Raw genomic sequence first — 12,404 nt, forward strand, 5'->3', positions numbered from 1 at the left:
CCCGTGGGAAGTCTTTGTTTTGTGGTATTTTGCATTTGTTTAGTTTTTCCCCATCGTGGGTGTTTGTTTTATTATTTAATAAATATCCCTGTTTAACCCCTTCACCACCGCCTGCCTGCATTTGGGTTCTCCACACAGTCTATACGTGACACAAATGTTATAGTTTTCATGATAAATAAACAAATGGTAGACTCCCGGCCAAAACGACAGTGTTGGCAGATATGGATATGACCCAGCACCAGAAATAATTTCAAAACAGCCTCACAGAAAAATCTCCAGTGTTAAAAAAGGTCAAATTAACTCTCACAGTGTATATATAATCCACATTTCTATAGTGTGGATTATATATACACTTTGAGTGTTAATAACCGTTTTTAACACTGGCTATTTTGCTGTGCTCCATTATTCGCATATGGTGGATAAAACCTTGAAAAATGATATATGAGCCCGCCAAATCACAGAGATACCGATTACAATTATTACAAATGACTCGAGGTCCCCAGGTAATACTATCAGGGCATATCAAGCGATTTCTAACAAAGCAATAGTGACGCATAGTACAAATGTGACCCTGGACAACAAAACCAGTCTTATGAGTCAATTTTTCGAAATTGAGATTTTTACATAATCTGAAATCTGAATAATTAAGCTTTCTACTGATGTATGGGTTGTCAGGATCGGACAATATCTGGCCGAGATACAACGGTTTAAAACTGGAATCTGAGGATGCAAAAAAAATCTAAATATTGAGAAAATTGCCTTTGAAGTTGTTAATCAGAGGCACTGTAACAGGCCATCCACTCATAAAAATAAAGTTTGCATATATTTAGGGTAGAAAATTTACAAAATATCTTCATGGAACATGATCTTTACTTAATATCCTAATGATTTTGGGCATAAAAGAAAAATCGATAATTTTGACCCATGCAATGTATTTTTGTCTTTTTCTAAAAATGTTCCCGTGCTACTTAAGACTGGTTTTGTGATCCAGGATCACAAATATGTTTTACTCACATAAGATTGCTGCGCCATTCCTATCGGATCCAATATTGACAGCACAGCACTGCTTTTTAATTTTAGTCTCTCCGCAAATCCAGTGTCAACCTGTGACTTGTTCATGAATCCGCGTTGAAATGAAGCAAACAAACACTCAATGTTTTCCCCACGTGAGCTGGAACATCTTTAAAAATGAACTTCAACCATGCATTCCTACTTCGGAATCCGAAGGAATGTTATGCAGCGACTGTGTTCTTCCACAACCCGGCACTGCACAATATTTTGTGATCTTTAACGGCATGATGGTTACACTCGCTCGATCTGGTTCCGTGCAGCTTGTGTTCAGTACTGTTAAGCGTGAACCAGTGGGCAGGGCTCGAGAAGTAGGCGTTGATATTCTTCTGTGGAGGCGGTGTTCAACCTGTCATAGATAGGTGCATTCCAGGACCTGCCATTCGCTGAGTCTCGTGTCAATAACAGTTGTTATTTCAGTAACAAGGGCGTTTTCAGGTCTGACACTTACAGGATGTTCGCTTGAATACGACTCCCTCTTATATAACAAAAGCTCGGGTTAAAATTGTGGTCCTAGTTCACTGCACCTTTAAAGATATTCGTTTAACATAGTACATAGTATTTGTTTTAACCAAATGACCCACATTGTTTTCATAGTACGTCAGCATAGCCCCAGCAGTATTTTAATATGCAAAACTGTCAATCGTGGCCGTGGCCATTGAGAGCATCACAACTTCAAAGAGAGGGTTAATTGCTGAAGAAAACCTAAAAAGTAAATAAATGGGTACTGAGCATTTAATATTTTAGTTTAAGAAACAGCAGTGATTTAGATTCATGGCTATAAAAGATTCAGGTCATTGTCTATTAGTCTCATTAAATGTTGTATTTCTATTTTAAAAAATTGCATTAAAATTAGTGTGCTAATTCAAATCACGTTGGATCTTATATTTGGGTTCAGTTGCTCCTGAAAGAGGAGAATATCACTTCAGACACTCACATAAACATTGTGCATCAGAGATAGCTTGGGATGATTACGTCTGGAGCGCATCATTTTGGACAGTGCCATGTGTAGTGTATTGTTCATACACAGCTATAACATGCAGTATGGTAGTTGGTAAAAGTCCGTATGTGACGCACGGTATGTGTGGCGTGGTGTACTCAAACAGGAAGCTTGAGTAAAGAGACTCCGGGAAAAAGGTTGTCCGTGTCGTTTCTTCGCATCCAAAACATAACAGTGGCGACGAGGTGGTTTTTGAATCCCCAGCACACTAGACGAGCAAGAGAATACTCGATGAAATCGGCGGCATTCAGAAAAGAGAACTGTTTGCGAGTCCAACAGCAGTGCACGGAGGAGTGACGGTCAGATACTGAACTCATGGGAGCACAGCGACATTTAGTGGACGGACTGGAAATTACAGGAAAAAGGTAATAGTCTATGTACACTCACTGCAAAAAGGGAAATATGGAAAAATAAAGAAGGACGACAAAGCAGACGGTAAAAAAAATAAAAAGAAAAAAGAAAGAAAACGAATAAGGAAATAGGAAGAGGAAAATGGCCACAATTGGACGGGTGCCAGAGTTTGACAACACTAAAGAGGATTTTGACACATATATGGGAAGATTTGAGCGATGGGTTGCTGCGAATGAAATTGATAGTGGAAAAAAAGCTGATGTGTTACTGAGTGTTTTGGAACCAACAGAATATGGCCTCTTAAAAAGTCTTGTTGAGCCAGCGAAAGTGATTGATTTAACATACTCACAAATTACCCAGACCCTTTCTGATCATTTCAAGCCCATTCAGTTGATTCTATCAACGCAACCAAAGTCATGATGAAACGATATCTGATTATATCTTGGCACTGAAACGTCTAGCAAGTTCGTGTGAGTTTGGGACATGTCTCGATGATGCTCTCCGGGACAAATTTGTTTGTGGTCTTATGGGAGAAGTTTACCACAGGAGGTTACTGTCAGAAAAGGACCTCACCTTCAAAAAGGCCTGTGATATCACCCTTGCATTAGAACTAGCACAGAAGGATACCAAGCAGCTGAGCGCTCAAGCAGCCATAAAAGACTCTAATGTGCATAAGGTGCAACATACTAGAGAGCGCAGAGACAAATACAGAGGATCGGGCAATTCTCACCACAGTACTAAAAAAGGTGTTCAGCGACAGCCATTTTCCAAGCATAAAAGCGACTGCTACCGTTGTGGGGGAGCAAATCATCATCCCTCAGAGTGTCGATACCGTAATGAGAAATGCCACAACTGCGGTAAAATTGGACACCTGCAGAGAGCGTGTAAAAACCACAAAGCCCAGCGTTCTAAAAAAATGCAATACGTGTCAGCGGACGTTTCAGAGACTCCGTGTTCAGAAATTAACGAACTGTTTGACTTATTTACGGTCTACACAGCTCAAGATGGAGTAGATGGCATTTATATTGATCTTCAACTAAATGGCCAAACGGTTAATATGAAACTTGACACAGGAGCCTCACTGTCGGTAATTTCAGAGCACATCTACAGAGACAAATTGTATGATTCTGTGTTGCGCCCAACGTCTATCCATCTGACCTCTTACACAGGGGACAACATCCCGGTGTTGGGTGAGATCCAAGTTGCAGTGACATACGAAGATCAACAGTGTTCACTTCCTTTGGTAGTGGTTAAAGGAAACAAACCACCGCTAATGGGTCGTAACTGGCTCCAGGAAATATCCTTAAATTGGAAGGAGATCTTCAGATTGAGTCATGTAGTGGCTGTTAATGCCTCTACCATCTTTGATGTACTGAAAAAGCATACACAACTTTTTGGAGAGGGTTACGGCAGAATCACAGACTTCACGGCAAAAGTGAGAGTGCAAGAAGTATCGAAACCCATCTTTCACAAACCAAGACCTGTTCTGTATGCTCTTAAAGAAGTAGTAGAGGAAGAATTGGCTCGCTTGGAGAGGAATGGAATTATCTCGCAAATCTCGAACACTTGATATTACTGGACAAAGTGCTGTCACGACTTCAACAGTATGGAGTAAGAGTGAAGAAAGCAAAATGTGAATTTCTTTGTAGCTCAGTGGAATATTTGGGATTCAAAATTGACGAAAAAGGGTGCATCCAATGGAAAGTAAAGTTGACGCAATTGTAAAAGCCCCTGCACCAGAAAATGTCACAGAGCTGCGCTCTTTTCTGGGACTTTTGAACTACTATGGAAAGTTTGTACCACATCTATCAACGCTGTTACACCCTCTTCACAGATTATTGCAAGCAAATGAAAAATGGCAGTGGTCAGTGCATTGTGAACAAGCCTTCAATGCCTGTAAGCAGCGTCTATTGCAAAGTAAGTGGTTAGCACACTACGATCCCAAAACGCCACTAAGACTCGCCTGTGACGCTTCACCATATGGCATCAGCGCAGTTATCTCACATGTGTTACCCTCAGGAGAGGAACACCCCATTGCGTTTGCGTCAAGAACGTTGTCTGCGAGTGAGAAAAACTATGCGCAGATTGAGAAAGAGGCCCTGAGCATAGTCTTCGGAGTGAAAAAGTTTCACAAGTATTTGTATGGCAGGAAGTTCCATCTGCTGACTGATCACAAGCCCCTTTTAGCTATCCTTGGTCCAAAATCTGCCATTCCTACATTGGCCGCTCTTCGTATGCAACGATGGGCTTTAACCTTATTAGCCTATGACTATGACATTGAGTACAGAAGATCTTCTGATCATGCCAATGCGGATGCTCTATCCAGATTACCGTGTGAGCAAAAGTCTACAGGGGGGACAGAGGAGATGGTGTTTCAAGTCTCATTCCTGGATGAATTGCCAATCAGTGCAAAAGATATTGCCATGGAAACCAGAAAAAATCCAGTGCTATCAAAGGTATTGGATCTGACGTTGTCTGGATGGCCGAGTCACGTTACGGATGAAGGTCTGAAACCATTCCTTGTAAGGAAGGACCAGCTCTCAACAGACCAAGGCTGCGTTCTGTGGGGCTCAAGAGTGATAATTCCTCCAAGGTATAGAGAAAGACTTTTGTCCGAGCTTCATGAAGGTCACCCGGGAGTGGTAAGAATGAAAATGCTGGCCAGAGGATATCTATGGTGGCCAGGTCTCGATAAAGACATCCAGGACTTTGTGAGTAAGTGTGCTCCATGTGAAGTAGAGCGAAAACAACCAACCTGTGCACCTCTTCACCTATGGTCGTGGACCACCACACCCTGGGAACGTATTCACATTGATTACGCCGAAATTGATAAGCAACACTTCTTGGTGATTGTTGATGTTCATTCAAAATGGGTCGAAATTTTCCCCACTCAACTGACCAATGCTGAAAAGACAAATAACATCCTACGTCATCTCTGGGCTGCCTATGGACTTCCGAAAGAGCTGGTATCGGATAACGGTCCACCATTTACCTCCAGGGAGTTTGAGGATTTCCTGAGAAGTAATGGGGTACGCCACATTCTGTCACCTCCATATCACCCTGCTACAAACGGACAAGCCGAGCGGGTGGTTCAAACATTCAAGAAGACATGGGCACGGCTGCGTGGGCAGGCAGTATCACCCCAATTACGCCTGGCCCGTTTCCTGCTAACTTATTGAAACACCCCTCACACAGTAACAGAACGAATGCCTGCTGAACTGTTCCTGAAAAGACAGCCTCGTACCCGTCTCGCACTACTAAGTCGGAGATCGAAGTGTGAAAGTGCATGTGGATCATCTGTTGTCATCTAATGCACAGGAGGAAACAGATTTCATGGGCAGTACGAAGGTCGATGATTTCGTTCCTGATGCTGGTAATGAGGCTCATGTAAATGCTCCTCAAACACACAGCCCAATGGAAACAAGGACAGTTCCTGGTCCTGAAAGAAGGTATCCACTTCGGTTGAGAAAGGAACCTAACAGATTAGATCTCTAATTGTGGACTGATTAAGGGTACTTAATGCAAACGTTCTAATCTTAAAGTGTGTTCAAAGTTTGTTATGTGGAAATTGTTATGAGTCAAAAATCTACGGGGGAGGAAATGTAGTGTATTGGTCATGCACAGCTATAACATGCAGTATGGTAGTTGGTAAAAGTCCGTATGTGACGCACGGGGGTTGTGTGGCGTGGTGTGCTCAAACAGGAAGCTTGAGTAAAGAGACTCCGGGAAAAAGGTTGTCCGTGTCATTTCTACGCATCCAAAACATAACACCATGCCTGCTCTTATTGAAAATAAACTACTGGCACTTTCAGCCAAGCAGCTAAAGCTCATGCACGTGACCCTCATATTACTTCAGGGTTATTCTCCGGTCTAGAAGTTCCCACTCCCGTTCCTGAGACAACACAAGCAGTACTCGTTTTGGATGTCTCCCAAAGCAAACACACCTGATTCAACTCAAAAGCTTTTTAGTAGACTGCTCTGAGACTTAATATGGGTGTGTCAAATGAAAGACATCCAAAATTGTGTCTGGAATCATTGAGTGTACGTGCATTACCCATACAGAATTCTGATATATGGAAATACGTGTAAAACGCTTGTATTATATGTATTACGCTATGTATTTTCCACATATAAATATGTCATGTACTTGCAGTCATTCAATGTCATGCAGCAGCAGTCATTCAAATAAATTAACTCGACATGGCCTGTAGTGTTGAAAAACTTGCTGCAGGAAATAAAACAGAAATGGGAAACAGTGTAATGTTCAAATATGAGTTTGTCATCACTGAATCTGGCAAGAAATCAATAAAAGATTCATTGCAGTTTTTGATCATTTTCAATAGAGACAATATTTTATCTGCTTCTAGGACATTGTTTTTCACATAAACACAGTAAAATAGATGAGGATTTTAAATAAGTGCCATTATCACAATTTTTGTAAATTAAATGTGTGTGCTATTAAAACTGTTGAAGTTATCAGATAACAAATGAAATATTAGCTCTATTTTGTCAACAAATTGTTTGACATAAATTGTTGTTGTTTGTACATAAATTCTTATCACTAGCCTAATTAAACTCATTTCGAAAATTAAAAGTTTAGTTTGACTTATTTCCCTGTTTGACTATATAAAAGCAAAGCTTCTTTTGTTTTTATATTTTTTAAATGGCGTTTGTAGCATTGGATTCCTAACATTCAAGCAGCGATGTGATTGATGTGCAGTGAGAGCCTGTTCAAAATTAAACACATATGGTGAAGCAAACTAGAATGACTCTTGTTTGATATCAGACATCTGTAAGAGGTCAAAGGCAGTTTTCCGTTTGTTTTTGTGATCTGATGGATTGAGTTACATGAGTTCAGAGATCCCCTGGTGGCGCGTCACATTGCTGATAGGAGCGCGCGCTCTATAAAACCCCACCGGGGTAAATTGCGCTCAACCAATACCATCTGTTTTCAGCGACATGAGGATGCTTTTCTGTCTCCATGCAGGATTAAGCCAATAACAACCACAATGTTACTTTTCACTGCAACTGGATCACTGTGTCTGTCCAGGATTTTACACTGATTTTCGACTCACAGTCTCTTTGGAAGATCTGGGATGGCCAGAGTGTCATTGATACATCTGGGAGTCTTGCTTTTTGTTGGAATTGCAGCTGCGATGGAGAACGGTGGGTTTGAATCTGGATTAACACGCGCATAAAAACTACAAAATTGTGCTGTGACAGGAAAGTTTGTGATCTTGTGCAGTTAATCAGACGTTACTCGAAGCATAGACTTTTATTCAAATATTTCTACACAGTTGAGAAATTAAATGCTTAAAGTTAAATTTATTTACGTCTGGAATTTATGTCGTGCCAATGGCTATTTAATGTACACTTTAAGATGTTAAACTACAATTACAACCTTGGGGACCTGACACATACATTTTCCTGACATAAAATGTGTATTTGACGCATTATTTCTATTTCCAATCAATACAGTAATAATGCATAGTATACTCTATTAATGTTACCACATTTAGGGGTTATGTGGTTTGCGTTTAGACTCTAAAATGTTTTAAATCACTGTCACAGGCTATGGATGAATACAATTGTAGACTAATGTAAGCTCATTTGTTTTTAGTTTTGTTCTCCGCACAAAAAGATGCGCTTGTATTGATGCGCAAAAACTCCGCGCAACATTTAACCGCTACATCATCCAGTGAGAGACCAGCACAGTTGAGTGACTCTGCTGATAAAGCCTCGTGTCACATGTGCCAGCGGAGAAGAGCCAAGAGATGCACGTGTTACACCTACAAAGATAAAGAGTGTGTTTACTACTGTCACCTGGACATCATCTGGATCAATACACCTGAGTAAGTTGCCTTGGATGATAGTGTGTGGTTTATTTACAGTTGATAGATTTATGTTTTCTTTGTCTTTAAATAAATGAAATAAATAAACATGAAAGGGTGCTATATAATGTTGTTTTTGTATTAATGGCATAACCTAAATACTGTGACTGAATGTGACATTTTAAAGCATTGGTAACATAATGCAATGCATCAAGAAACAGGTTTGCCTTTGTATTTTGGCTTTTTAACATCAATGAACATCACATTATGGTTATGACATTATGATTATAATATCACAAAAATCACAGTTATTCAAGAAATGACATGGTAATTGTATGTATTCAAGGCTCATCACATTTAATTAAATTATCCCAGTTGCTCTGGGATATTTTGATTGTATTTAAATATGAATTCAAGGGGAAAACTTGGTGATTATATTTTTCAATCTATTTAATATACAAATTTATTATATAACATTTAAATTAAAATTATTTTTAAAGTACAGCTTCTTGCATTTTGGTAAATAGTTTGTCTGTGTGAAGCCCAATTGAGTTACATTGTAATTTGGCGGAAAATGCACGTCAAATAAATTGACTAGTTTATTTATCACAAATTTTGAAATGTAGTTAAAAATTCAAAATCATGAACTCATTTGGAAACATTGGCAGAATTTATTTTTCAGCCACCAGTCTAGGCACTAAAGTTGGCTAAAAATAAGAGGTAGAGATCAAAGAAATGATTGCATGATGGGGTGTTTGCAGGACTAACTGTTAGCAGATGAGCCCAAGAGCTTTATGGGTACAGCTGTCCAGATTTACTGAGCCTTAAAGTCAGTTATTATGACTTGCAGAAATCTGTTTTTAACCACAAAATCCAATGGTCCAAACAAGGTGGCAATTTATTCCTTTGCTAAGGTGAAGTGTGACGAGGAATCAGAGTTGTGTGGACAGGCTATATAATCAATGAGCTATTATGATCTTCAAATTGTCTATCAAATGTTTATCCTGCATGGTAAGTCTTGCATGCTTGAGCTGAAACATTTTAATGAATTTTGTATGAGCAGTATGGGAAACCAAATTCTTAGGTCATGTTCATTCTTGTGAATATAATTGTCCTCTCCATAGATAATTGAACTCACCTTTGAGTGAGACTTGTTTTTACAGCTTGATAGGGCTGCACAATATTTAAAAAAAACTTACAAAATAACTCTAAATACAATACAGCAATGCTTTAAGTGTGTAAAATCAATTTAAACTATATCATAATGTTTCAGTTCTTTTTGACTGTTGATCATATTCCACACGCCAGAGCACACACAAGCAATAGCATTCACATGCCAGCTCTGCTATTTGCATCCTAAAACTTTGTATAGGATACGTCATTTTTGAAATATTGTATTAAAGTCATTCATTTTTGCAAAAAATTCCTGTATGCACAATTGCGATTTCTGGTTGTGGGATCATATTTTTGTGTGTGTCCATCTTGGTGTTTCTTTGCTCATGTCTCCATCCTGATTTTGTGTACTTCATAGAGAAGTACTAGCCTACTGTATATTTCATGGATTTCCCTTCGAACTTAAGAAAGCTTGTGGGTCTTTTATGAATCCTTTCATTACCCTCTTCCCTACTTGTGCATTGGCAGACACACTCTCCCGTATGGCATGTCGAGTTATAGAGGCTTCCAGCGGACACGGCGTTCTGCCGAGAGGACCAGAGGAGGTCAGCGCTGTTCTTGTGCTTTGCAGCACGACAGAAAATGTACCGCTTTCTGTAGTGAGAGGTAAGGATCAAACCTGAGACCTCTAATGATAATCCTTGACAAATGCTCTAAATGTAATGTGCAATTGCAACTCATGACACTTCCAAGCTTTAACAAGAAATACACTTAAAAAGTATCATAAAAATGACCAAACTGTCATACTCAGATTTATGTTTGTGTTTATTTATGCCATTTTAGCATCTATGGCTACATTAAAGGAACATTCTGTCATCATTTACTCACCCTCAAGTTGTTCTCAAAAGTTCTTTGTTCTGATGAACACAGAAAAAGAAATGTGGAAGAATGCTTGTAACCAAAACAGTTCTTGGCCACCATTGATTATAGGACAGATTACACTGATAGTCAAAAGTGCCCCAAAACTGTTTGTTTTCCTACATTCTTTAAACTATCTTCTTCTGTTCAACAGAACAATACAAATTATAAAGTAATTTTCCTTCTATGGTAGTCAATGGGGTCTAAGACCGCCAAATATCTACAGATTTGGTGAGTAAATCGTGACAGAATTGTTTTTTCTTTTTTTGTGTACTGCTCCTTAATGGCGAAAACAATCAACTCACAAGATGGGGAAGTACAACTTAGCATCTCTAGACTTGTATGTCTTTGGACTGTAGGAGGAAACCGCAGTACTCGGAGAAACCCACACTGACACGAGGAGAACATACAGACTGGGACAGTTTTGTTTTATGATCAGACTGAAACGTATCATTATTTAGACTTTAGTTTGTCCCTTACACAAAGTCACACAGGTATGGAATGGAATGACTGGAGTAAATAATGACAGAATCTTCATCTTTTTAACTCACAAATTGCAACCTGTGGTTTATGTTTGTTTTTTCATTGTTCTTCTTCAGCAGGGAAAGGCCGACATGATCATCTGCAGCAGCACAGCACCACTGATATTCACTGATTTATTACTCTGTACCATCACCTATAGAGAAATGTCTGTCCAAATGGAAGGCCATCAGATTACAGAGAAGATGATGAAATAGAGGTTTTGGGGAGTTTCTACACCATCATCGAGAACAAATTATGTAACTTTTCCCAAGCCAACACATCCCAATATGGCTTAAAAATGACACTTACGAAAGGATATTATCCTGAGTAGCAACCCACAGACTGACATTCTAAAAGAGACTCAAATCACATATACAGTATGTCTGATGTGAGGAAGGGAATGTTTCCACTTGCCGATACGTCCTGACTTCCAATTCAGTTTCCAACATGCATGATAGCTTTGATCGATTGTCATTGAGGTGTTAGATTAAGTTTTAACATATCAAACACAGAGATGAATGCTTTCATGACCCTGTCTCTGCAAGTCTTTATGTTAATAATGGGTGGAGTGACAACATGAAACGTAAGCTGCTCTTGTCTTTAATGAACATTTAACAGAGTGTATTTTCAACTGTTAGTTTACCAGCCAAAAAAATCATTTCACTCAAATGACCTTCTTCTGTCAAACGCAAACATCCATATTTATACCTGATCTGTTTCATGAAATGGATTTGATCAAGGATTCAACTTTCAGAAAGGGCATACAGATCAAATATGCAGTAATATTAAACCTTGCTGGAGTTTGCATATTTGTCAATTGTCATAATGCAATATTCGCTTTGGGACCTGCCTATATGAGTTTGTGTTTGTACATGGCTCGAAAAACAATCAGATGTTCTTACAAATGAGTTCTACAGAAGAAAGAAGACTGCACATTATTTTATTTTTATTTTATTTTATTCATTGTAATAAATTATTCAATAATTGATATTGTGGGACCTGGTTTTTCATAATTTGCAAAGACTTTAGTTTCTTTAATAGTTAATTTAATATTTTCATTAAGAACAATTTACTTGTACTCAAAAAGACAAATGGGATTATTCCTAGCTCTCTTCCATAGAGAAAAATAATATATACATTATCATGACCCCAGATGTCCATTACAAATGCTCCAGTATTACATAACATATGACAAATCATAAAACAAAATATATGTCAATGTCAATTTATTTCTATAGTACAATTCTGTATTGCAGGTATTTTCTGTTTTTTCAAAGTTTTTCATAATGACCATTAATAAGTATATATTTAAAACTTCAATATTGCTTGATATTTCCTTATTTGTATAACATTTTTGATACGAAACATTCTTAAAATACAGTCTTCAAATATAAACAAAAACAGTAAAAATAAAAAGAGTTGGATTTTTATTGTCATTAAATAAATACTGGTTTATTTATTTAAGGCTTTTGGTTGTTATTCTGTGCCAAAGGTGAAACTGAAAAAGAATTAATAGAAATAAAAAAAACTAAAAAATTTATAAAATCGATGTGAATTGCTGTTTTTGCACTGCTATACCCGTTTCTACAAATACAAAGGTC

At 38.4% G+C, this 12,404-nt stretch overlaps 1 protein-coding gene across 1 annotated transcript; it reads left to right on the forward strand.

Annotated features, from left to right (window-relative positions):
- Window positions 1–7,327: 7,327 nt before the first annotated feature.
- On the forward strand, window positions 7,328–12,118 carry LOC130571043 (endothelin-3). Its single transcript, XM_057361714.1, has 4 exons — window positions 7,328–7,585; window positions 8,040–8,271; window positions 9,892–10,029; window positions 10,881–12,118. Exons 1-4 carry the CDS (start codon window positions 7,516–7,518, stop codon window positions 10,897–10,899), a joined length of 459 nt encoding a protein of 152 aa, XP_057217697.1. The 5' UTR covers window positions 7,328–7,515; the 3' UTR covers window positions 10,900–12,118.
- The last annotated feature ends 286 nt before the right edge of the window (window positions 12,119–12,404 follow it).

Source organism: Triplophysa rosa, linkage group LG20 (genome assembly GCF_024868665.1).
Source record: "Triplophysa rosa linkage group LG20, Trosa_1v2, whole genome shotgun sequence".
In the NCBI taxonomy this organism is placed as follows: Eukaryota; Metazoa; Chordata; class Actinopteri; order Cypriniformes; family Nemacheilidae; genus Triplophysa; species Triplophysa rosa.